The 27,097-nt window shown below is 41.3% G+C and overlaps 1 protein-coding gene and 2 long non-coding RNA genes across 10 annotated transcripts in view; 2 read left to right on the top strand and 1 right to left on the bottom strand.

The window, feature by feature from the left end:
- CTPS2 (CTP synthase 2) overlaps nt 1-12,272 on the top strand; it is a 121,274-nt gene extending 109,002 nt beyond the window's left edge. For all 3 annotated transcript variants that reach the window (XM_045384400.2, XM_045384401.2, XM_045384402.2), the window contains exons 18-19: nt 9,432-9,542; nt 10,506-12,272. In XM_045384400.2, the coding sequence (XP_045240335.1) occupies nt 9,432-9,501 (70 nt within the window). In that variant the 3' untranslated portion in view covers nt 9,502-9,542; nt 10,506-12,272. The remainder of the gene's footprint in view (nt 1-9,431; nt 9,543-10,505) is intronic.
- A 5,150-nt stretch (nt 12,273-17,422) lies between these two features.
- LOC123571393 (uncharacterized) lies at nt 17,423-23,975 on the bottom strand. Of its 5 annotated transcripts, none has more exons than XR_012429826.1 (3): nt 23,424-23,975; nt 19,580-19,803; nt 17,423-17,522 (listed from the first exon to the last, which is right to left on the bottom strand). It is a non-coding gene; the product is annotated as an uncharacterized lncRNA (long non-coding RNA). The 5 variants fall into 5 exon arrangements; XR_006695532.2 differs by having other exon boundaries at nt 19,580-19,744; nt 23,424-23,964; XR_006695530.2 differs by having other exon boundaries at nt 19,580-19,723; nt 23,424-23,956.
- The window catches only part of LOC123570825 (uncharacterized), a 497,461-nt gene continuing 493,198 nt past the window's right edge, over nt 22,835-27,097 (top strand). Inside the window, exon 1 of one of the 2 annotated variants that reach the window (XR_012429830.1) lies at nt 22,835-22,969. This is a non-coding gene — a long non-coding RNA (uncharacterized lncRNA). The remainder of the gene's footprint in view (nt 22,970-27,097) is intronic. The other variant, XR_012429828.1, reaches the window with a different exon arrangement.

The raw sequence follows: 27,097 nt of genomic DNA, 5'->3' as shown, positions 1-27,097 counted from the left end.
CCTGGAACATATTGCTGTATTTAAAGCAAAGAACAGCTGAAAATGAATGGGGTATGAGTTTTCCAAGGTCAAAGAAGCCAGATTGAAAGGGCTCCCACTGGCCTTATTTTGGACAATTTGAACATCAAAAAGAACAATGACAGTATTAGATTACAACACATTTCATTTTCTGAAATTCCATGTGTCCATAATAATACTCAGAAAATACAAAAGTAAAGAAAAAAAAAGCCAATTAAAAATGTAGACATCATCTCCGATGTAATAATGGATTCAAATAAGGGTCGTCAGTGGATGCTAAAGCCACTGGGTGAAAGTTGTAAGAAACAGAATATTCGTATGTTCTCGGAATAGCACCATAAATTCTTTATTAATTACAGAAGCTTGTATTTTGAACTTAACACCTCATATGCATTTTTCCGAATTGCATGAAGTTCATTTTTAATGACTGCACACTTCACCATTCACTCAACACACCCCCTATGTTAAAGCTTATTCTATCCCAGTCACTGTGCTGGGTGCTTGAATAAGCGCTTGAATAAGAACATGTTCCCTGACCTGGGGACTCATCAGGTAGTATAACTGTTCTCTAAATTTTGGGAGGTGACAGACTTTCGAGATTGTGATCAAAGCTGTGGGCCCACTTCCTGGAAAACTGCCCAAACATACCACTTCGTTGTTTCCTTACATTCATACCCCCAATGCTACCCCCCTCCCCTGCATCCATGGACTTTCTTCTAGGAGTCTTCAGCTACAGACCTTCCCATCCAGGAAAGGGCACAGACCTGCAAGCGCACAGTCCCAGCAGTGTGGGAAATGCTGGCATTAGAGCTTGTTCTCTCTTTCGTGGTTGCAACCCAGGGAATGCTCCCAGGTTGCCAGGATTAACTAACACTAAGATTAATATCTTCCTGCAAGTGGTACCATCACCCACACAGTGTGACCTGCCTGGACTCCCCTGGGGAAGCTCAGATTCCTCCTCCCTCATCCCCATTGCTCATAGTCAGCAGGTGCTGTCAATTCTTGTTGTTGGCATTCACTCCATCTTTTGTCTATTTTCTGCCATGCTGCAAGGGAGTATGGCCCGGAGTCAGGACTCTAGCTGAGTCAGCCGAGTTCAAACTGGCTCTTTTATTTCCCAGCTGCCTATGACCTTGCTCTTCTGTGCATCGCTTTCTTTATAAAAAGGGGATGGTAATAGTCCCTACTTGACATTGCAGAAATGAAGATTAAGTTTCACACTAAATGTAAAGCACTTAGCATAGTGCCTGGTCTATGGTAGGAACTTAAATGGGAATTATGATGATGATGCTATTATTATTACTTTTCCTTTAGTTCCAGTATCTATCTCTTGCCTACTGCAAAGCCTCCTACTTGGTCTCTCTGCCTCCAGCTTGCTTCCTCCCAATCCATCTTCTGCTGTTGGAATGATCTCCCCACATTATTTTGGAACTTAAAATCCCCCCATGGCTTCCCTTGGTTTATAGGATAAAATGCACACAAATCCATATGGAGCAGCTTGCAGTTCCCTGAACTCCCCAGAGGGTTTTGCCTGTTGCCTCTTGATACACATTCCTGACCTGCTTAGCGAGAGGGGAATAGGGATCTATATCCTATTAGAATGGTTGTTCACGGAATCGTTGGGTGAACGAGGTGAATCAGAGGTGACAAGGTGGTGAATCGAAGGTGAATTATTAGGTGAATCGCAGGTGAGAGTGGCTCCTCCATTGTTCACAGAGGGTGCATTTCACCCTCCCAGGCATGCTTCTCTTACGTTGGGTGGCTCTACTGTCTCTTGGACTTGGAGAGTAAGGTACTCTTTTCCCTTGCACAAATCCGACATTCTGTTTCCAGCACTGTTTGAAACTTGGAATCACTTTGTTTCAAACTTGGAATCACTTTGCTTTTTGACTTTTGAGGTGCATGGTTGATGTTGCCAGGGGCCATTCCTGCACCATGTGGTGCAAAAATATTTTATTTCTGTGGGGATAGTATTGACGAGTAGGGTGGATGCTATGGATTTGACTTCTGGGTCTGCTGCTTATTGAGTAATTTTGTCCAAGTCACTACTCCTAAACCTCCTGATCCTCCTCCTTAGGGTCGCTGTGAGGAACAGTTGAGGTGGTGCTTTATAAACTCAACTGCTATCAAAATGCCACTTTCCCTGCTATGTTACACCTCAAGCAAAAGTGAACTGAAATTAACAAAAGATTCTATTTTGCTTTCTTTCGAACAGTTCTTTTAAACATTTAAAAAAACATTGACCCCTGTGATTATTTGACTTCAACTCCATACCTTGAGATATTTTTTAGGGTAAATTATTGTTAATGAACCACATTTGAGTACACCTTCCCTTGGGGCGGGATAAATGTTGGTTAAAAGGTGCTCCTTTTAACTAGATCGTGGTGCACTGCAGTGTGGATGGTGTGGTGCCAGACAGGAATGGAGTTAATAGTACTACAGACTACCGTGTGCTTTTACCACCCTGCCTGGGTGGTATTCTACTGTTTACTATGAAATACAAAACTCATTCAAAGCAGACTAGGTTTTTGTTCCATTGCTCTTATATTTTATGGCTTCCAGGGGCCCTTTGTGAAGGAAATAAGTATAGTAGTAACACTGCTTTGGGGAAAACTGTGTACATGACAACCTGTTTTTAAAACATGCTGTTTCACAGGAAACGGATTTTAATATAAAGTATTGTAAGGAACTCATGCATGCTGGGAATCCTAATAATGCCATTACACATTATTAGGTTGGATAATAATTATTAGGTTGGTGGTTGGAATTTAAAGATTTTAAATTTAAAGATTTTAAATTCCAACCACCTCTTTCTGTTAATGGAGAAGAAATGGCTTAACAGCTGCCTTGGGGTAGTGTAAAGGTGGACTATATGAGGCATTCCTATACCCTTTCCCTAGCACCTTGGAATATCTGTTTTCTTATGTGGGGAATTTATTGGGAACCAGAAGTCCTTGACAAGCAAACTTCACTATGACAAACCTTTCGTTTGTCAAGAGCCACATGTTGGCCAGGCACAGTGGGTCTGTAATCCCAGTTTATAATCCCAATGCTTTGGGAAGCTGAGGCGGGCGGATCACTTGAGATCAGGAGTTCAAGACCAGCCTGGCCAACATGGCGAAACCCTGTCTCTACTAAAAATACAAAAATTAGCTGGGCGTGGTGGTGCATTCCTGTAATTCCAGCTACTTGGGTGGCTGAGGCACGAGAATCGCTTGAACCTGGGAGGCAGAGGTGGCAGTGAGCCAAGGTCACACCACTGTGCTCTAGCCTGCGTGTCAGAGTGACACTCTGTCTCAAAAGAAAAAAAAAAGGGGGGCCAGGTGCAGTAGCTCACGCGTGTAATTCCAGTGCTTTGGGAGGCCAAGGCGGGCGGATCACCTGAGGTCAGGAGTTTGAGACCAGCCTGACCAACTTGGAGAAACCCTGTCTCTACTAAAAATACAAAATTAGCTGGGCGTGGTGGCGCATGCCTGTAATCCCAGCTACTCAGGAGGCTGAGGCAGGAGAATCGCTTGAACCACGGAGGAGGAGGTTGTGGTGAGCTGAGATCACGCCATCACACTCCAGCCTGGGCAACAAGAGCAAAACTCTGTCTCAAAAAAGAAAAGAAAAGAAAAAGAAAAGAACTATATGTTGACCATTGTGGTAAAGTCTTGTCAGTATAGTGATTCTTCTGTGTTGCTGCTGGTGATTTTGGTTTTGTCTTGCAAGAAAGGTACCATAAAATACGTTTTAAAAAGAGAGTTTTCATGATTTGGGAGGCACATGCATGCATAAGAGATATTTGCTGTGATTTTAATTAATGGTAGATAGACCTTTAAAAAAAACTTTTGGCCAGGCATGGTGGCTCACACCTGTAATCCCAGTACTTTGAGAGGCTGAAGTGGGAGTATTGCTTCAGTCCAGGAGTTCTAGGCCAGCCTGGGCAACATAGTGAGACCCCATTCCTACAAAAAATAAAAATAAAAGGTTAGCTGGGCATGGTGGCGTGTGCCTGTAGTCCCAGCTACTCGGGATGCTGAGGTGGGAGGATCGCTTGAGTCCAGAGGTTGAGGCTGCAGTAAGCTGTGATCGTGCCACTGCACTCCAGCCTGGGTGACAGAGCAAGATCCTGTCTCAAAAAAATTTTTTTAAAAGGAAATGACAAGGACCATTGCATGGTGACTGTAGTTTGCTTTTTAAAAATCATTATTCATTTGTTTTTAGATCAGTACTATCCAATATAACTTTCTGCACTGATAGAAATGTTCTATAATCTGCAGTATCATATATGGTAGGCACTAGGCACACATGGCTACTGAGCACTTGCAGTGTGACAGGTGCAAGTGAGGAATGGAATTTTAAATTTTATTTCATTTTAACTGATTTAAATTTAGATAGCCACTGTGGCTTGTGGCTACCATATTGGACAGTGCAGTTTAAAAATTTTCCCCTCTTCTTGGGAGGCCGAAGCGGGCAGATCACTTGAGGTCAGGAGTTTGAGACCATCCTGGCCAACATGGAGAAACCCCATCTCTACTGAAAATATAAAAAATTAACCGGGCATGGTCGTGGGCGCCTGTAATCCTGGTTACTTAGGAGGCTGAGACAGGAGAATTGCGTGAACCTGGGAGGCGGAGGTTGCAGTGAGCCCAAATCATGCCACTGCACTCCACCCCGGGTGAAAGACTGAGACACTGTCTTAAATAAACAAATAAATTAAAAATTTCCCCTGTTCAAATGTAACAAGACACATAGGGACATATCTGTATTTTATGCCACTTCATACAATTTAACATGCAAGACTCTAATATCTGATAATTCTTCCCTGTGAGAAACATGTGTGTGTGTTTGTGTGTATAAAAGATTACTTAAAAAGATAGGTTAGTCCTAAGATACAGCTGGATGTCTTGAATTAAATGAAAATATACCCAGATACATCTAGCTTTTGACTTAAGTTTGTTCTGTGTGAAACAGAAATGAATCCGGCATAGAGTAGCACTCACAGCCCATATGTAGCACAGAATACACTCACATTTTGTTGCATGTGCAAGAGCCACTGTTGGTCTGCATTCAGATGACCCACATTTTATTTCTAGCAGTTGTTTTTTATTGGCAGATGAATGTCCTAAAATCAGCAAGTTCAGCAGTAACGTATATTTTGATAATTCTGTTCTTGAGTGTCATGGTTTATTTTATTGTCCTACCCCCAGTCTCTGAACACATATGAAAGACAATTAGTGAACCCAGTCATTAACCTTGGAGATGAATAAATTCAAGCTGAGCTTCATTTTGTTAAACTCAGCCTGTGCCATTTGGATGTGTTGGCAGAGCTTGGGGCAGACAGCCATCAGATAGGAAATGAGAGCTGTTAGGTTAGAAACAGGCCCGCCCAAGTCCACTTGCTAATGTGGGTAGGAAATTATACTTGGCATAGGAAACAATTCAGAAAATCATACACTTAGCAGTTTTTATTGGTTGTTTGTGTTTCCATGACTTTTTGAGGAGATACCAAGTTATGAATATATAACCCCCATCAATAGCAACATCTTATATTTTTGTATAGTTTTCAGAGCAAGTTTATACAGTTTAATTTGACTCTCAAAACATTTTGGTGAGTTTGGAGGTATTATTGCCACTTTTTCTAGACTCAGAAGTCGATGACTTGTCCAAAGGTACGTGGCTCATAAATAGTACAACCAGGAGTGTCGGGGGAAGATATGAGCCCACTGTATTCTTCCCTAGGCTTGGAGATGGGGACGGAAGTGGGTGTAAAATCTGGCACCCAAGCAAATGAAATTTCCTCAGTCCTTTGGCCCTTGTCACTTGTGTTAGGGGACATGCCCTAGTGGGTCCTACTGCCCTACCTGCAGCACAGCTTAAACCCCACCCTGTGCCCTGAGCTAGTATAATGGGAATTCTGGCTTCACCTTGAAGGATCTATGTGCCAAGTAAGTCACTTGAACATCCTTGACCTTCATTTCATCTCAGATAGGGAGTTGAGTGCAACTTCCAAATCCCCTTTCTTGGCTAATTCTATGACAAAATGTTGCATGGAACCAGAAAGGATTCTTCATTTGAGCAGGGAGAGTGCATGGATAGGATGTATCAACTTTTTTGGCTGTTGTTTTTTCCCCCCAAATATTGTTCAGTTATTCCTATGTACCAGTAGAAGTGATTTCTCTGAACTAAAGCCTAACTAGGAGGTATCTTTCTACTTGATTGGTTTTCAGGGTATGTTGTTTTATATGTTTATCTAACATATGTTGTCTTTTCTGCCAATTCTGAATCTTCTGTCTCCTCTCTTTATTCTAGTGCTCCGTCCCCACCACCTACGCTGTTTTTGTTCAAAAGTCAGAGAAGGGAGTGAGCATGCAAATCAGGAAACAGATTGTCTTTTTGTCTATACAGATTTGTCTATTATTTTGTTTATTTATTAATATTCAGTCAGTATGTTTAGAGTGAAATCTTTCTTTTCTAGTCTATCAGCATAGGGTTTCTCCAATTGTTCCCTTTCCTCGAAAAAAAAAAAAAAAAAAAAGGTAACATTTCACCTGTTAGGGAAATCAGACTTTTTTTTTTTTTTTTTGAGACAGAGTCTCGCTCTGTTGCCCAGGCTGGAGTGCAGTGGTACGACCTCGGCTCACTGTAAGCTCCGCCTCCTGGGTTCACCCCATTCTCTTGCCTCAGCCTCCCGAGTAGCTGGGACTACAGGCGCCCGCCACCACGCCTGCCTAATTTTTTGTATTTTTAGTAGAGACGGGGTTTCACCATGACAGGCAGTATGGTCTCGATCTCCTGACCTTGTGATCCGCCAGTCTCGGCCTCCCAAAGTGCTGGAATTACAGGTGTGAGCCACTGCGCCTGGCCGGGAATTCAAACTTTTATTGCTATAAATCAGCAAAAGTTTGGCCAAGCCTGGGGATGGGTCAGGCATTAAACATTTCCTTGTAATATCATCTCCATAGATCAGTAGAACTCTAGTGGAGTGGATCAGTGTGCTGATTTATTTGGAACTGAGTAAGAGGAACCACAAACAGAGCCCACAGCTCAGAGGGAAAGTTGAGTTGCAGAGCTATCTCATGGAGAAGGTGTATTTCTAAGGGAACCCAACCTGGCGATATTTATGTCAATAATTGGTCCTATTTTGAATAGTGTCTGTGACTCAAGGTAATCAGGACATTCCATATATTTCTAATTTTGAAATTTGCATGATTGTGAAAATTATTTCTCCAACTCTTGGACCTATGAGAATGTTGGAAGGGAAAACTTTCATGCTGCTGACCTAAAATCATAGTGAAAACATGGTCTGAAGGAGAAAAGATTTCAAGGCAAGTGTAGAGAGTACGTTCACATTTTTTATGGCACTGCAGGGTGTTTTCTGGGTCTTGAGCCAATATGCATGTCTTAGTCCTCATGACCACCAAGTTCAAGCTCCTGTGCAATTTGCTGATTGTAGATGACTAGTTCCTCTGTAATGAGGAGGCGCTGTGATCCTCCAGCACAGAGGCCAGCACAGATCTGGATCTAGGGAGGTGCTGTGGTCCTTAAAACACAGAGCCAAAAGCCAAACTGCAGCTGAAAATAATTATAGCATTTGGCTAATGTAATCAGGGATACGCAGCTGTGTTCACTGTTCTCTAGTCCTTTCATGTTGCTAGAGGGGAGAAAAGAGTTTTTCCTCTACCCATCGTAGGTTCATGGCCGAGGCCCCGATAACAAAAAAACAGATTAACAAGCAAAAAGCATACAGTTGGGCACAGCAGCAGGTGCCTATAATCTCAGTTACTTGGAAGGTTGAGGTGGGAGGATCCTTTGAGGCCAGGAGTTGGAGACTAGCCTGGGCAACAGTGAGGCACCACCTCCCCACCCTCACACACACACTCCGGCCCCATTTCTAAAAAAGAGAGAGAAAAGCATACAAATTTATTTAAGTATTATGGGAACCTTCATAAGGAAATGAAGACTCAAAGAAACAGGTAAACTCTAGTGTTTCTAAAACAGACCTGATGAAGACTAGAGACTCATGGAGAGTTATAATAGAGCAAAAAGAGTGTGATCTCATGGTAATATAGTAGGGGAACTTAGTAAGGCCTGTTTATTCAGATTCTTCCCTGGGATCCTGTGTCTTCAGAGATAAGGATGCTCGTTTCCTCTGGTTATGGGGGTTGGGGGTACCTCTCACCTGAGGGCCTTTTGACCTGCTTCAGAGAAGGTCAAAAAATCCTTCCTGGGTGTTATGACCTGCTTCCGGGGGTAAGGTCAGAGGAAGGTCAGAGAGAACTTCTTGCACACGCTGTCTCAAATTCCTTCAGCTTCATGCAATGTATACGTGGGGGCTGTTATGGTTAGAGTCATAATAGTCTAGGTCAGGGGCTGACAGACTTTTTGTGTAAGGTTACAGAGTAAATATGTTAGGCTTATGGGCCATATGCAATATGCCAAGATGCCATATTTTGGGGTAGTGTGTCCTGAACTCCCTCATTGCCAAAGGAAACAGTTGTCATCAGAAGAGTGAAGAACGAAAAAAACAAATAAACTGAAAATCCAGATAATATCGTATGCTATGTTATTACATTGAAGAACAAATTGACATCAGTAGGAGTAGGACTAAGTGATGCTCAACCTCAGATGGACTGAGATTTAGGCCCTAGTATGACAAGAGTAGATTCACAGAAAATAAATGGGTCCATCAACTCAGGCTTTCATTTTAAATCAGTTTGTTAATATAACACATCTAGTAGAAAGCAAGCAATAGCTATGGTGGCAGGAAGGCAACCTACTTTCTTTTTTTTTTTTTTTTTTGGAGACGGAGTCTCTCTCTGTCGCCCAGGCTGGAATGCAGTGGCCGGATCTCAGCTCACTGCAAGCTCCGCCTCCCGGGTCTACGCCATTCTCCTGCCTCAGCCTCCCGAGTAGCTGGGACTACAGGCGCCCGCCACCTCGCCCGGCTAGTTTTTTGTATTTCTTAGTAGAGACGGGGTTTCACCGTGTTAGCCAGGATGGTCTCGATCTCCTGACCTCGTGATCCGCCCGTCTCGGCCTCCCAAAGTGCTGGGATTACAGGCTTGAGCCACTGCGCCCGGCAGGCAATCTACTTTCAAGGCTTTCACTCAAGTTTAGAAATGATCAGTGGTCTTCAGAAGATTATAAATTTCAGTCTAAGTTGAAATGCGTTTTAAAATTTTCTGAATAAGTAACTTCCAGTTTATGATGAAAACAAGTGATCAGTTTTTCTGACCAAAGAAAGAGGCCATTGCATGTGATTGGACTGACCTCTTCCTGTGGTGATTAGAAAGTGCTAAAAGAATGTTCCTTAGTATTTTGTCTCATACTAAGGGGTTAATATGGAATGTGTTTGAAATTGCAAATTGAATAATTGTCCCGTTTTTTTTTTACACCTTGCTAAATTAGTTCTTCTTTTAATCTAGTGATAGATACAGTGATGCCAGTGATGACAGCTTTTCAGAGCCAAGGATAGCTGAGTTGGAAATAAGCTGAAACGAATACATGACTGGGAATAATGGGGACTGCCTGTGAGGGTAAGATGGAATCTTCGAGGATTGTTCATTTCTCTCATGGACAAGCTGTATTCATCTTGATATTGAGGAGGATATTATAGGACTTGCCTCACAGGATCTTGCTCCTTTGAGATGCTCCCGTTTGACTGGCAGTTAGCAGGACAGGCATGACAGCCCATAGTGCTGTCCAGAGTTAGTGTTTGGGGAAAATGGAATGCACCTTGGACCAGGAAAAAAATATATAAGTGTACCTATACATGTATACGTGGGGGCTGTTGTGGTTAGAGTCATAATAGTCTAGGTCAGGGGTTGACAGACTTTTTCTGTAAGGTCAGAGAGTAAATATCTTAGGCTTATGAGCCATGCAGTTCCTGTGGCAACTACTCAATTCTGCTGTTGTAGCAGGAAAGCAACCATAGACAGTATGTAAGTGAACAGGCATGGCCGTGTTCCAATCAAACTTTATTTACAAAAACAGTTCGCTGATCCCTGGTCTAGGCCACTCATAGAAGAGCAGATTTCCTTGGATTTGTATAAAATGAAATGAAATAAAATAAAATAAAATAGTATTTTATTTCTTTGTAGGGAGATGCAAGAGACAGGCTTAGTATCCAAGGGCAGCTTATTTTTCTATTGCTCTATTATGCACTATTAGAATACCAGCCTGGATAGCTTCAGTAAATTTATGCTCAGTGGCAGATAGTGCCTGGATTGCCCTAGGCATTATGGCAGGCCTTCACTTGTATAAGTTGTTCTTTAGCAGAGACAGCAGCTTTTGGAAGACTTGTAAAGCGTTCATTGCTTTCCTGTGAGATCTCTTCATGTTCATCAGGGAAGATGCAAAGCTGTGTCTATTTAGTTTTTCCTCAAACATGGAGATCTTTTGGAGCAAGTCAAAATGGTCCAGAGGTTAGCTGGAGATATTGAAATACTTGTATTATTCCGTTCCTGGTGTTGCTAATATTTATATTCTTTTCTTTTAAGCATCTGAAATAATTGAAGGCAAGATGAAGGAACTATCTGAAGAAATCACTACACTCTTACAGAATCCCTCTGTTCTCCGGCAAACATGGGATGTAAAGCCTCACAGGGAATCTGATAATACATACTTCTGTGAACCAGAACCAGAGGGGTAGTTTTCTTTTCCCTCCAGAGGCAGCCTTTGGTACTTAAATATCTGTAGCTGATTAAATTTTTCCCAACAACCTCGCTGGGGAGAAAGTGTGTTCATATTTTGTCCAGTGGATCAGGATGTTAGGATGACGAGCAAGAGTCCAGGTCACCGTGCCTTTGCTGTGATGTATGGAAAGGATGGCAGGGAACATGCCGTAAGTAATTTTGAGTAAGAAAATGAGTCACTGTGTTACCTGGAACTGAGCCACAGATTTGTGTGTGGTCCAAGATCATTTCGGTTTCTTACCCTGTTTATTTCCTGGTAAAAGTAAAATTGAATAGGTCCAAGACTTGGGGGTATAATGCTTTGCCTCAGACACAAAATTTAAGGGGGTTCCAAAAAACTCAGGAATCAAGATCAGTAATACAGTTTGAGTATCCCTTATGTGAAATGCTTGGGGCTGGAAGTGTTTTGAATTTCAGATTTTGGAATATTTGCATATACATGAGATATCTTGGGAATGAGACTCAAGACTAAACATGAAATTCATTTATGCTTCATATACACCTTATACACATAGCCTAAAGGTAATTTTATACAATATTTTAAATAATTGTGTGCATGAAACAGTTTCAACTGCATTTTGACTGTGATTTCTGGAATGAGATCAGGTATGGAATTTTCCACTTCTAGCATCATGTTGGCATTCAAAAATTTTGGAATTTTGGAGCATTTTGGATTTTGGATTTTCAGATTAGGGATGCTCAACCTGTATATATACATTTTAATCGACGTGAAATTCACATAACATAGAATTAACCATTTTGAAGTGAACAATTTGGTTGCATTCACTGATGCTGAGCAACCACCACCTTTAGCTATTTCCAAAACATTTTCATCACTCCAAAATAAATGCCTGTATACACTAGCAGTCACTCCCTATTTTCCCCTCCACCTGTCCACTGGCAACCACTGATCTCCTTTTTATTTCTGTGGCTTTTTCTATTCTGGATATTTCATGTAAGTGGAATTATACAATATATGTGGTCTTTTGTGTCTAGCTTCTTCTGAGACAGTAGGAAGGGGGCTTGGCTTTGGCTCATCTCCACTAGAGCATTTTTTCATGCATTCCCAATGATCATAAAACCCATACTACTACCTCATTGACACCATACCTGCTAACCTCGAGGCTTTAGCCATACAAAGAAAATGGCCTTTCTATATTGTTCTTCTGTGCTCTCATAATGCTTAACCATGTCTTTTACTTAAACAATTCCAGGAACTGGCAAAAAATAGGGAGCCAAGATTGCAGAGTGTCCCATCTTGGGAGGGAATGCTGAATAATTAATTGATTTACAGCCTTGTTGCTGCTGGCCAGACCACCTGGTGACCCATTACTCGAGATAATCATCACAACCGGATGATGCTAACCTATATCCTCTACCCTTCGCGTGCTTTGTCTGGGAAAAGTATTTGGCCCCATGTCAATTTCTATTGCATTGAAAGACCAAGAGCCTCTGGTCAGTCAGGCTTCCATTTAGCATGATGTTTGCAAGGTTTACCCATGTTGTAGCATGTGTCAGAACTTCATTCCTTTCTATGGCTGAATAAAATTCCATTGTATGAATATACCACAATTTGTTTCCACCTTTTGGTTATTGTGAATAGTAATACTCGAACAATCACATGCAAATGTTTGTTGGAGTGCCTGTTTTTAATTCTTTTGGGGTGTATGCCTAGGAGTGGAATTGCTGTGTCATATGTAATTCTAACTTCTGAAGAAGGATCAGTAATATTTTAATGCAGTATTATTTAAAAAAATCAAAATTAGGCCAGGTGTGGTGGCTCATGCCTGTAATCCCAGCACTTTGGGAGGCCAAGACGGGCAGATCATGAGGTCAGGAGTTCGAGACCAGCCTGGTCAACATGGTGAAACCCCGTCTCTACTAAAAATACAAAAATTAGGCGGGCATGGTAGCCCATGTCTGTAATCCCAGCTACTCGGGAGGCTAAAACAGGAGAATTGCTTGAGCCCGGGAGGTGGAGGTTGCAGTGAGCTGAGATCCCACCATTGCACTCCAGCCTGAGTGACAAGAGCAAGACTCCGTCTCAAAAAAAAAAAAATCAAAATGAAAAAATTCACATTTGAACACAATATCAAATTTTCAAATAAAGACAGGATCCAGCCCTGCACCTCCTTCACCTCCCCCAGTCCTTACCCCATTCCCTGATATTCTTATCTAGTATACTTTCTAATTTTTTCTGTTGGATGTGCTTGAGATGACTTAGTTGTAGCTTACAGTTAAGCTTTCTAATACTAATTTAAATATTTTAATTGTTCAGTTAATTTATTTGTGGTGGTTTTGCCCACCCCCTCCCCTACTTTTTTTTAATGCCATAAGGTATTACGGCCTTATTTTGTAAGATGCCACAGAAAATTCATCTACCAAGCCCATACAAAAATGTAATGAGTGATTCTGGTAAACAAAAAAATTAAAGAGCTTTAGGGCCCTGCTTGCTAAAATTACAGCTTGAAGATCACAAGAGGCTCCAAATGAAAAGCCCACATGCACGGTAGGTTAAAAGCTGGAATAGGCCTCATAGAGAGGGGTTTGGAAGCTCAGAGGCAACACTTTTAACATCACAAAGGGGTAGTCAGTCTGGCTTAAATGGAAGTTTTCAATTTTAATGATTGTGATTTCTAAAGTCACTTGTAACAGAGTGCTTTCCTGTGGGCTAATGATGCATGTAAACAGGACCAGAAAGACAAGGACGAGCACTTAAGAAACAATAAACCATCCTGTCTCCTTGAACTTGGAATGTAGGGAGGCACAGAAGGACAGTAGCATGGCTGTTTAGAATACAGGTACTGGAACAAGAGTGAGACATGAGCACATAGACAGTTACTATAAATCATTACTCAACAAATGTTTCTTGAGCCAGGCATGGTAATAGGGGCCCCAATCCAGACCCCAAGAGAGGGTTCTTGGATCTCACGCAAGAAAGAATGTGGGGCAAATCCATAGAATAAAGTTTATTAGAGAAGTAAAAGAGACAAAAGAATGGCTACTCCATAGACACAGCAGCGGCGCGAGCTGCTGACCGGGTATACTTGTAGTTATTTCTTGATCATATGCTAAATAAAGGGTAGATCATTCATGAGTTTTCTGGAAAAGGGGTGGGGAATTCCTGGAACTGAGGGTTCCTCCCCGTTTTAGACTACATAGGGTAACTTCTGAACACTGCCATGGCATTTGTAAGCTGTCATGGTGCTAGTGGAAATTTCTTTAAGCATACTAATGCATTATAATTTGAGTATAATGAGCAGTGAGGATGACTAGAGGTCACTTTTGTTACCATCTTGGTTTTGGCTGGCTTCTATACCGCATCTTGTTTTATGGTCAGAGTTTTTATGACCTGTATCTTGTGATACCAGTCCTGCCAACCTCCTATCTCATCCTGTGACTAAGAATGCCTAACCTCCTGGGAATGCAGCCCAGTAGGTCTCAGCTTCATTTTACCCAGCCCCTATTCAAGATGGAGTCACTCTGGTTCAAATGCCTCTCACAGTGTCAGGTGCCAGGGGTGCAGTGGGGAGTAACCTCAGACAGAATAGAAAAGGAACTCAGTTCCTTTTTCACATATTTTTTTTTCTTCTTTTCTTGCCTCACTGATCACAAGACCCACACCACTGCCTGGCTGACAATCGGTTTTAGATAAGGCTTTAGGCTTACAAAGAAAATAGCCATTCTTCTGTGCTCTCATAATGTTTAACCATGCCTTTTACTTAAAAGAATTCCAGGAACTGGCCTTAGGAAATCTAAACATCAAACTGAGGTTGCAGAGTGTCCCATCATGGGAAGGGAAGGAACCCTGAACAATTCACTTGCAGCCTCGTTACTGCTGGCCAGACCCCCAGGTGGCCCATTACTCAAGATAACCATCACAACTAGATATGCTAACCAGCGTCCCCTACCCATTAGGTGCTTTGCACAGGCCAGCCTGCATACCCTACCCATGATACCAATTCCTGTGTTTGCCTAATAAAAAAATCCCTACCACCTTTTCAGGGAGTCAGCTTGAGGGTCCTTGTACGTCTGGTGTCTCCCCTGCACTCGAGCACAAGCCCCAAGATAAAAGCCTTGTCTGAGAAATCTGCTTGTCCCCATGTTAATTTTTATTACACGATGGGCCCAAGAGCCTGTTGTCTGTAATAAACCTGCCTTCAGACCTGACCACCTCTTGGGGGGAAGGCAGGCTTTAAACAAATTTCCCTATAGAGGGAAATAAGTACTTAATTATATTAATAATTGTGATATATTTAGAGGCTATGACACAATCAAAGAACAAGGATAAGGGGGCTTGAAAGAGTGTAAAATGGGGTCCCATCAGAAACTAGAGAGCCAAGGACAGCCTCCTGAACAAAGCAGGTCAATATTTTACCTGGTTTTGTGTGTGGTCACACAGTGCAAAGACAATGGGCCGAGAGCTCTGAGACCCAGTGGGGATGTGCTTTTCCTGACTGACAGGACAGTTGGGTGAATGGTGGCACTGTTTCAATGCTATCTTCATCTGCTTGATGTCAGCCTACAAATGTCAATCACGTGGAAGTGTAGGCTAAGTGACAATTAAGAATGGAGTTAGGGTTGGGCATGGTAGCTCATGCCTATAATCCCAACATTTTGGGAGGCTGAGGCAGGAGGATCACTAGCTTGGCAATATAAAAAAAAAAAATTAGCTGGGCATGGTAGTGCATGCCTATACTCCCAGCTACTCGAGAGGCTAAGGTGAGAGGATCACTTGAGCCTGGGAGGTCAAGGCTGAGGTGAGCTGTGATGGCGCCACTGCACTCCAGCCTGGGAGACAGAGTGAGACCGTCTCAAACAAACAAACAAACAAACAAAAAAAAGAGCTAGATGGCTTATGGAGAAAACAAACAAGCAAATAAGAATGGGTCCCTTCCAATCTAATTGTCACTTTTGTTGATGTGTTTCCTTCTTGTACTTTCTATTTTGTTAAAATAAGTACTAACATACACATCTGTACTCTGTTAAAGTCAGTGCCAGACATTGGCCCTCACCACCATTTCTCCTACAGCTAAGATTCTGCAACCCAAAGGTGCCATAGAAAATCAGGTAAGGTGGCCGGGCGCGGTGGCTCAAGCCTGTAATCCCAGCACTTTGGGAGGCCGAGACGGGCGGATCACAAGGTCAGGAGATCGAGACCATCCTGGCTAACATGGTGAAACCCCGTCTCTACTAAAAATACAAAAACCTAGCCGGGCGAGGTGGCGGGCGCCTGTAGTCCCAGCTACTCCGGAGGCTGAGGCAGGAGAATGGCGTGAACCCGGGAGGCGGAGCTTGCAGTGAGCTGAGACCCGGCCACTGCACTCCAGCCTGGGTGACAGAGCGAGACTCCGTCTCAAAAAAAAAAAAAAAAAAAAAAAAAGAAAATCAGGTAAGATACTTAGAAATGTGTAGGGGAGGGCTGGGTGTGGTGGCTGACGCCTGTAATCCCAGCACTTTGGGAGGCCGAGGCAGGTGGATCACGAGGTCAGGAGTTCAAGACCAGCCTGGGCAACATGGTGAAACCCTGTCTCTACTAAAAACAGAAAAAAATTAGCCAGGTGTGGTGGCACGCGCCTGTAGTCCCAGCTAGTCGGGAGGCTGAGGCAGGATAATTGCTTGAACCTGGGAGGTGGAGGTTGTAGTGAGCCAAGACCACGCCATTGCACTCCAGCCTGGGCAACAGAGTGAGACTTCGTCTCAAAAAAAAAAAAAAAAAAAAGTGTACGGGAGGAAAAATATTTTTTTTCTCTTCCCATTCTAAGTTCATGGCTGAGGCCCTATAACAGAAGACAGATTAATGAGAGAAAAGTGTATAAATTTTTTAAAGTTTTATGTGACACATGAACCTTCATAAGAAAATGAAGACCCAAAGAAACAGTTAAAGCTGAGCGTTTTTTATAGTAGGTTTGGTGGAGTGGAGATTGTGAATTCCGAAAATCTGAGACAGGTCTCAGTTAATTTAGAAAGCTTATTTTGCCAGGGTTGAGGACGTGCACCCATGATACAGCCTCAGGAGGTCCTGATGACATGTGCCTAAGGTGATCAGAGCACAGCTTGGTTTTATACATTTTAGGGAGACATGAGACATCAATCAATATGTGTTAAGATGTACATTGGTTCAGTCTGGAAAGGTGGGACAACTCGAGGCAAAGGCGTGTTGAACCCAGAAAAATTTGAGACAGGTCCCAGTTAATTTAGAAAGTTTATTTTGCAAAGGTAGAGGATGTGCTCATGACACAGCCTCAGGAGGTCCTGACGACATGTGCCCAAGGTGGTTGGGGCACAGCTTAGTTTTATACATTTTAGGGAGACATGAGACATCAATCAACATATGTAAGAAGTACATTGGTTTGGTCTGGAAAGGCAGGACAGCTTGAAGGAAAGGCGGGACCGCTTGAAGCAAAGGCAGGAAGACTCAAAGCAGGGAGGGGGCTTCCAGGTCATAGGTAGATAAGAGACAAATGGTTGCATTCTTTTGTGTTTCTCATTAGCCTCACCAAAGGAGGCAGTCAGATTTGCACTTATCTCAGTGAGCAGAGAGGTGACTTTGAATAGAATGGGAGGCAGGTTGGCCCTAAACAGTTCCCAGCTTGAATTTTCCCTTTAACTTAGTGACTTTGGGGCCCCGAGATTTATTTTCTTTTCATATTTTCCCCCTTTTATTTCTAAAAATCTTTTGGAGAAAGCATTTTAGGAGAAAATGAGTCTCTGGTCTTAGGTTTCATCTGATCTCTCATGGCTAGGATGGTTTATTCCTAGATGGGTAGGTCCCCAGTTATTAGGAAAGTTCATTTTTAGCAGGTTGTGAAGTCTCATGTCCTATGAAGAGAAAATGGGGGAGGAAGGGATAAAAACAACAATAAACAAAGAACAATCCTGGAAAATCGATATAGGCCACATTACTCTGAAGTTTATATATCAGTAGGCAGGGATGAAAGTGGCTTATGTACATAAGTAGGTTGCTGATATTTTCTTCTGAAGTTTAAACTGTCTGGCTTCAGTTTGCAGGGCTTTCCAAAAGCACAGCTTAGTTTTCAGTGACTCAAAATTAGGAAAAATGGGGGAAAAAAGAAGGAAAAAACTTGAAAACATCACTTTGAAGACTTGTAGCCAAGAAAAATTAGAATTCAGTCCAAACTGTAAAAAATATTAACAATTGAAAAACATAAGGCAAGGCTAGAATCTAACAATAGGTGTACTATAGTTTTTGAAACATAATTTTTCTCTCTGCAGTTTCCCATTTTTACTAAAGAGAAATCATGGTAGGACTGATTTGCTTTGTTATACTTGGCATGATTATTTCTATAAAGTGCAGCAAAAATAATTATTTTTTTACATAGGCTTTTAAATTGGCTTTGATGGAAATTTGTTCCATAGAAGGAATCTCAGATAAGACTTTTTAAAAGCCAAGCTCAGCCATGGATTTGTATCATCAAATACCTATGAGTTGGGTGAATTCCTCCCCTCTTGAGGTTCTAATATAAACTTGGGGTTCCTGGGCCTGTCAGAAAGTGACATGCTTTACTTACCACAGGTCAGGAACCCTGTACAGGGACAGTGTAGACTAGGTATGAGGCCAGTATTTCCAAGGGGCTTTTATTGGTTCCTTAAAGGAAAGGACACCATTCCAGTCAAAGCCTTGGCAAAATAACCAGTTTCTCCAATTGTGTCTGAAAACAGATTCTTATTGCACTTATGCAAATAACTGTGTTGCTGTAAGTTAAGAATATTCACAAATAGTTTCCAAATTCTGGAGAAATCAGGTAGAGAGAAACAAATATATTTTAAATTTTGTTCATAGGCATATACTAAATTGTTAAAAGCTGTCAGTAGGGCAAAAGAAAAGTTTCCTGACTCTGAAAAAACAAAACAAAGGATCAGCAACATTTTAAGCAAAAAGTCAAAAAGATGACCTCAGTCTTGTACTGGTTCTGTCCATGCAGTTAAGTCCTGTTCTGCCTGATATTCATGAATATTTCACTTCTCCATGAGTCCTAAAAGTTTTTCTTCTATTCTGATGTCACAATCTTCAAAGTTATCAGACTTGTACTCAAGAGCACCTGTTAGAGTTTTATAGATGATTATAAAACCACCTTCTAAAGAGGACCAAAACAAGATAACAATTGTCTATGGATGACAAAAAGTTTAAGGGCAGCCATAGTCAAGGACACAATTGACATGGAGATTCGTTACCCCTGTGGCACACAATAATTTAACAACAGTTATAATTATTACTGATAATGTACACTAAGTATATTACAATTATAGTCCCATAATTTTGGAACACATATCAATAACATATTTATACAAATACAGCCCCAAAAAACCCAAACACCATTTCATATTTGACAATGTTTCCTGTATAATTTTTATACCAAATAAGTCAAATTATGTTATTTTTGGACTTTAGGGAAACTAATATCTTAAAGGATTAATTAGGTCAGAAAAAGACATAATTTACAATTTGATTTTGGAAAGTCTGTCAAATATCAAAGGTTTAAAACACTTGATCTCACAGGTCATTGTAAAACAAGTCATTCCTTTGACCAAAGTGATAACTCAAGGACTTCAAAAAAAGGAGAAAACCTTCATTCTTTGAGAAAGGAGACTTAATTTTCCAAACAATAAGCCCTAATAAAAACATCATAAAGTCAATTATATTTGTTTTTTGAAATTTTATAAACAATCTATAAAAATTTTAATCTTGACCGTAAGATATGACTTCCATAAGCCTTTTATAACCTTTATGACCTTTATTAAGCAGTCGGTTAATGCTTCAAGAAAATCTTGTTAATTTGACATAGGGGCACATATGCTGGTCTTGCATCAGTGTGTCTTTGACATTAATGATTAATTTATAGAGAAATAGAACTTACTTTATCTCTCAAAATCAGCCCTTACAATCTCACATGTCCATGTCTTCCGTGATAGTCCCTGGGCCTTGAGGCGTTGAATAGCTTTAATTTCTGGCCCTGTGTCTCAGGAATGCAGTTTATTTTGATTGACATCTTCTACCAGGCCTGAGGATGAAGCTATAATTGCTGTCAGTGTTTAAGATTTAGCAGAACTTGGTATCCTTTTTAGACCCGGAGTCAAAGCCCTGTAACTCAATGTCACAAATACTTTAAGAAGCACATACATCTTTCTAGATATACAGATGTAATAACCTTAATTTAAAAAAATTTCAATCTCAGTTTTTTTCCTAAGCAAACCGAAACTTAACTGTTAGGCCTCTGAGCCCAAACCTGCATGTATACATCCAGATGGCCTGAAGTAACAGAAGAATCACAAAATAAGTGAAAATGGCTGATTCCTGCCTTAACTAATGACATTACCTTGTGAAATTCCTTCTCCTGGCTCAGAAGCTCCCCCACTGAGCACCTTGTGACCCCCCGCCTCTGCCCGCCAGAGAACAACCCACTTTGACTGTAATTTTCCACTACCTACCCAAATCCTATAAAACGGCCCCACCCCTATCTCTCTTCACTGACTCTCTTTTTGGACTCAGCGCGCCTGCACCCAGGTGATTACAAAGTTTTATTGCTCACACAAAGCCTGTTTCATGGTCTCTTCACATGGACGCGTGTGACAATAATAATGGCATAGGTATTGTTTCAATAAAATGTAAAGTCTGTTAGGCCAGTTACCAAAAGGCAAAAGAAAAGGTCTGCAATGCACAGAATATTATGCTGGAAGAAAACATTTCCTTTAGACCTTTAAGAAAACATTGTTAGCATTAGTCCACAACAAACAGAACTTAAGGAAAAAAACTTCCACGAGCTAAAAATGAGTTGAAGGAGAGCTTTACTGTTTCTCACCTTTTAAAAGGGGAGAGAAAACAGAAAATGGTGAGATGCAATAAAAGTTGAACTTCATTGCTTCTAACCTCCAAGCTGTCCTTCTTTATTCCCGGGCATAGGCCAAACTAACTTAGGGAGGAACTTAGTTTATAGTTTAGCTTTGAAACAAAGACGTTAACAGTCCCTTCCCAAAACAAACCTTACTTGCCCATGGACTAGACTGCCTAAAGCCACACAATTAGAAGTCATGGTAATCTTACTAAATCTAAGATGTAGCTATTTTTCTTTAAACCAATATCAATGTCTTATTTATTAAAGTTTACACAAGCAAATATTATTCTGTTTTGGACTGGGTTTATACTTTTGTAATCCTTATGCCAAATTTTGATACCTTATATTATTTGGCAGGGATAAGTATGAAATTGCTTGATTAATAAATGCAAACGAAAATGTATGCTGGAAATTCTTAAGACATTTCTAATATTACTTTACCAATAATTTTAAAGCTAGCTTATTTATTAAAGATTTTACTTAAGTTACATAAACTTGAAAAAGCATTTGACTAGCGTTTTCTTTGTTCTTTATAAAGTATTTGATTCAAGCGCTTTATTTTTTTAAGCCACTTAATTAGAGCTCTTTTATATATCTTCAGTAAACACTGTGTATGCAACACAAATACATAGACGTATTAGGTATGCTGATAGAAATACATGTTACAGATTCATAAAAACCTTTTTTTCCCCCATCTTAGACTTTCAAATTCTTGACAACCTGTTTTATTACCCTAGGCAGTTGTCAGCTAATTAGCTTTAAATTTGCATATTAAAGGAAACAACTCAGGTGAAAATCAAAAAGCAAAATTTACATCCTAAGGTACGGAGAGAAAAAGTCTGGTGTGCTAGAGGGAAATTAAAATGGATTTAATTGCCAATTAAACATAAAATTATAGAAATTATAAAGGCCTTTCAAATACACACACACACACACACACACACACACACACACACACACACACACAGATCCTGTAGCTTTTACTTCAGAACTTTAACCATGAGAACTTTAGCCATGAGATAAATACAAATTCACAGGCTTGCAAAATAAACCTGTTTGATCCAAACAGTGGTTTTCATCTTAATAGAAAAATAACAGCAGATTTAAAGTAGGCAGAAAAGAAAAACAGAGAACAAGAGAACTTAGAACTCTATAGTTTGCAGGTCAACCTTAGGGCTCTTTTTCCTTAATGTAAATGAGCACAAAAACCACATTACTTCCATTTTACATAAACTCTGGCAAGTAGAGGTGCCATGAAACCTAAGGAGTGCTCGAAAGGAGGTCATTCTCCTTGTTTTCTCCTCAGTTTTAGATTGTCTCCTACATTTTTTTTTTTTTCTTAAAAGGAGGAACTGAGCTGTGGCCTAGGGGTTTTTTGTGGTGGATCAATGTGTGCTACTTGTGGGCAGGACTCTACAGTGTGTCACCACTGAGTTGCTTCCACCCTCTTACCTGTGTCAGCTTCTCTCTCCAGAGGTCTATGACCTTGAAGAAGGCTCAGAATGCCTGGTGATCAACCCTTATGTGTGTTTCCTGGATGGCCTTTTTTTTTTTCTTTCTTTTTTTTTTTTTTGAGACAGAGTCTCGCTCTATCGTCCAGGCTGGAGTGCAGTGGCGCGATCTCGGCTCACTGCAAGCTCCGCCTCCCGGGTTCCCGCCATTTTCCTGCCTCAGCCTCCTGAGTAGCTGGGACTACAGGCGCCCGCCACCACGCCAGGCTAATTTTTTGCATTTTTAGTAGAGAGGGAGTTTCACCGTGTTAGCCAGGATGGTCTCGATCTCCTGACCTCGTGATCCGCCCGCCTCGGCCTCCTAAAGTGCTGGGATTACAGGCGTGAGTCACCGCGCCCGGCCAGAGCCTTTTTAAAAAATTAATTTTTGTTGGGGATTTCCCTGTGGGGCTACTGCCACTGGGGTTAACCCCCCAGACACTCCCATGAAGCCCCTGGTCACCTGGGGCACCTTTTGGCTGGGAGGAGCCAATGTCCTTTGTTTTTGGAGCTGAGAAAACTCAAGTCTCTCATTTACCTATGAAAACAATAGTTCAGTTCCTGACGCAAATGAGCACAAACAAGCTGAATTGAGATTAATTTTGGTAGAAAAAGCAATAGAGAAGACCCCTTAGAATGCAAGCCTGAACTAGAATTAAGATCCTTAACAAATTCCTAGGAGAGGAAAAAAAACAGCCAAGACCACTTCCTGTAAAATGTGCTCAGCCACCCCTACTTTGTAGCCCTTGTCCGCCATTACACACACCAAGGTCAAATCCTCTCACAGTATGTGGCAATCTCTGGTACCGCCAAAGCCAAAGAGGTCAGGCCAGGCAATACTGGAAAAGAGAGCTTTCATCCTGAGAAGAATCTGTCCATGACTCTTGAAACTCCACAAAGGAAACAGAACACCCCCTACAAAGAGGTAAGTGGCACCTTTGTTCTGAATTCTTTAAAGGGGTTCAAGTCATTAGAAGCCTTCTCTAGATTTTTTGGTACTGCAGATGGCAAAGGGAAGGAGGTATAGGGTGGAAGAAAAGTAAACAAAAGAACTGTTTTGTTTTTTTAAAGACAGGAAGCAAACACAGAAACCAAGGGCATCATTTTTTGTTTTTGTTGTTGTTGTTTTGTTTTTTATTCCTCTTTTGCAGCTGCAAGGAATTTGGGCCAAATTAGAGAGGCTTTGTTACCCATAATTCAGAATTCTCACTCAGATTTGACTAAGTCAGGTAGAGTTAGTCAAATCTGATGGGAGAAAGACCGGAACAAACAACAACAACAAAAAACCCTCAACATGATCACTGAGTGCTCTAATGGTGAAGAGAAATTAAGACCAGCTGGTAGTTTAACCAAGACAAAACCCCAATTCAGCTACTTACCTAGGGATGGGTCTCAGGCTGAAGACTGCTTTCTACCATCCTAGAAGCAGGGGAAAAAACCCTCAAACTCATCTTCCTTGCTGGGAGTAAGTCAAACTCTTTAAAGGAGTTACCTGCTTTCCATTGTCATGGAAACAGGAAATCCTACCTTCCCTGTTGGAAGCCAGGAAAACTCCAAAAAAAAAAAAAAAAGGAGTTGTATAGCAAAATAAACTTTTGATCTTAAGCGCAAATTTTGGGGATTCTCTGGAGGGGGTGCTTCCAGACCTCAGCAAATTGTCCTATTGATTTGAGCCATAAAGTTAGCTCAGGCTGGTACCAAGCACTGATAGGAGATTTGCCTAAGGCTAGGGGCATCTCCACGCAGAATTCCTTCATGATTGCCAAAATATGAACCCCCAAAGTCTGAGACAAGTCTCAGCTAATTTAGAAAGTTTATTTTGCCAAGGTTGAGGACATGTGCCCATGACACAGCCTCAGGAGGTCCTGACAACACGTGCCCAAGGTGGTTGGGGCACAGCTTGGTTTTATACGTTTTAGGGAGACATGAGACATCAGTCAACATATGTAAAATGAACACTGGTTCCATCCGGAAAGGCAGGACAACTGGAAATGGGGAGGAGGCTTCCAGGTCACAGGTAGGTGAGAGACAAATGGTTGCATTCTTTTAAGTTGCTGATTAGCGTTTCCAAAGGAGGCAATCAGATATGCATTTATCTCAATGAGCAGGGGGATGACTTTGAATATAATGGGAGGCAGGTTGGCTCTAAGCAGTTCCCAGCTTGACTTTTCTGTTAGCTTAGTGATCTTGGGGCGCCAAGATTTATTTTCCTTTCACAAGATTAATGGAGGAATATGATAGGGCAAAGAGTATGATCTGGGGTAATGAACTGGGAGAACTTAGCAAGGCCTGTTCATTCACATTCTTCTCTGTGTCCCTGTGTCTTCAGAGATAAGAATGCTCCTTTGCTCCAGGTCTAGGGAGGGCGCCTCTCACCTAGGGTCTTATGACCTCCGTCAGAGGAGAAGGTCAGGGAAAGGTCAGAGAGACCTTCCTGCTGTTGTGGTTTCCTCAAATTTCTTCAACTTCAAATACTTGATATGCTAAAGTGACATATTTTGGGGTAGTGTGTCCTGAACCCCATCACAAGCAGCTTCTTTTTTAAAAAAATATTTTCAACTTTTATTTTAGATTTGGGGGTACATGTGCAGGTTTGTTACTTGGGTATATTCCATGATGCTGAGGTTTGGGGTACAAATGATCCCATCACCCAGGCAGTGAGCATAGTACCCAATTGGTAGTTTTTCTGTGTTTTCTCCCACACTCTCTCCCCAGTCTAGAGGTCCCCAGTGTCTATTGTTCCCATCTATTTTCATATGTACCCAATACAAGTAGCTTCTGATCTTTGAGACTGATATCCCTGAATGTCACTAAAAGATGACGGCAAATTCTGTGGACGTCATTCAGTTTCATTGCTCCTGAGTGAGGCCCACTTTCCATCCCTGTGGCTTTGTCAGTATTACCTGCTTCCTCTGAGACAAGTAACAGTGAAAAGCTGGAGAATCCAGTTGATACCATTTGATCATAGAGCTCATTTTTAAGCTTGAGTGTTGTCTTAAACTTTCATCTTTCTCTTCAACAAGAAATTGTTTTGAAGATAGATGTGTTGCTTTGATTTGTTTTCTCTGAGGGAGACTATGCTTTTGGTCAACGTGCTGGGAGAATTCTGTAGAGTAAGATAAAAGCCTAGAACCTGGAGGTTGGAGCCAGCATCCCAGGAAACTAAAGTTTTCCAGGCTGAATCATCCTCTCAAGGGGATTCTCTGAGCTAGAGAAACCTCGTCACATGCCACAGACTAGGGTGATGAGTCTACTTGTCATGATAATCACTTCTGTAGAGAATTTAATGGTAAGAGATTGATATTTGGATAATTTATATGATCTACATTTCTGGAATAGCAGTTTCTGAGTTGATTTGCACAAGTATGTATAGTTTCAATGTTTTCAGAGGTACAAATATGCAAAAGTAATTTTCAACCCAGAATGAGACTTCTTTGTTGCCACCATTGATTCATACCAAGATTTCTGATAGGATGAGATATTTTTTTCGTGGCGTTTGAAACATCTTTGCTTTTCTGAGGGACTATCACAGACTCCATGGTTTTATCTCATAAACTAGATGTTTTTCTCCTGTTCTACCATTATCTTTCCTTTTTTTCAAACTTCCTAAGCATAATTCTTTTTTTTTTTTTTTTTTTTTGAGCTGGAGTCTTGCTCTGTTGCCCAGGCTGGAGTGCAGTGGCATGATCTTGGCTCACTGCAACCTCTGCCTCCCGGGTTCAACAGTTTCTCCTGCCTCAGCTTCCCAAGTAGCTGGGATTACAGTCATGCACCTCCGTGCCTGGCTAATTTTTTCTATTTTTAGTAGAGATGGAGTTTCACTGTGTTGGCCAGGATGGTCTCGAACTCCTGGCCTCAAGTTATCCGCCTACCTCAGCCTCCCAAAGTGCTGGAATTACAAGCGTGAGGCACTGTGCCCAGCCCTAAGCCTAATTCTTTACTTGAATTAAAAGATTTATTTTAACCTGTTTAAGAATGAAAAAGTAAAGAGCATGATTACAAATTCTGTTTTGTACAAAGGAGGCGTTATTTAAAGATGTGACTTCCCCCCACCTCCTACCGCCAACAGGCTCAAGCCTGCCTATTTTTGTAAATAAAGTTTTATTGGAACACAGCCACACCCATTCCTTTATGTCTTGTCTATGGCTGCTTTCATGCTACAAAAGGAGAATAGCTGATACAGAGATTCACAAAGCCTAAAACTTTTACTATCTGACCCTTTACAGGAAAAGTTGGTCAACTGCTGATCTAAAGGGTGTGATGTGAGAAAATCTTTTTCAAGTCTTCAATAGAATCCAAGTTTTAAAAACCCTTTTTCTATATAGTGAAGATAGTCTCTTAAAAAGGTTTTAAAAGAATGTACGACATGAGGTTCCAAAATAAAAGGTCACAGAAAAGTCTCTCGTTACCTCTGTCCTCAACTACTTTGTTCCCTTCCCTGGACATCATGTTACCAGATTGTTTTGGGTTCTTCTAAAGACATATCATGCAAAGATGATTTTTTTTTTTTCCATATTGTTTAAGCAGCATTCTTATTTCAGATGAGATTCTACTTCTCTATTTAGTGAAAACGATAACTATGAGAGATACTAAGGAAAAATGTACAGGGAAAAGGCTAATAATTAGTTCAGACTGTCACAGGTATTGTGTACACACTGATGGGCTTGACTCTGAGTGATGCAGCAGAGAATACAGAAGACCTGTAAGATATGATCCAGCTGGGAAAGGCCTTAATACAATGCTTGAACCAAATCCTGAGAGATGAGTAGGAATTGAGTAGATGCATCATTGTATTATAAATGCAGGCAAGACCAATTATTGGCTAGCATCCCAGACACTTCCCAAAGATGCTCCTGAGGCCCAGTGTGTCCAGCTTCTCAAAAAATGCTGCCCAGAATCAGCATCCTGAAAGTCATGAGTCACTGTGAAAGCTGTCACTCTTCTCATTAACAGGCAGAGACATCCCAGGTTTTAGAAGAGCTCCAAGATTCCCTTTCTCTTTCCTTCTTTACGCTAGCTGCTCTGTAGACCTATGCTGTCCAAAAATTACAAT

This window comes from Macaca fascicularis, chromosome X (genome assembly GCF_037993035.2).
Source record: "Macaca fascicularis isolate 582-1 chromosome X, T2T-MFA8v1.1".
Taxonomy (NCBI): Eukaryota; Metazoa; Chordata; class Mammalia; order Primates; family Cercopithecidae; genus Macaca; species Macaca fascicularis.
This window is presented reverse-complemented; position numbering and strand designations above follow the sequence as displayed.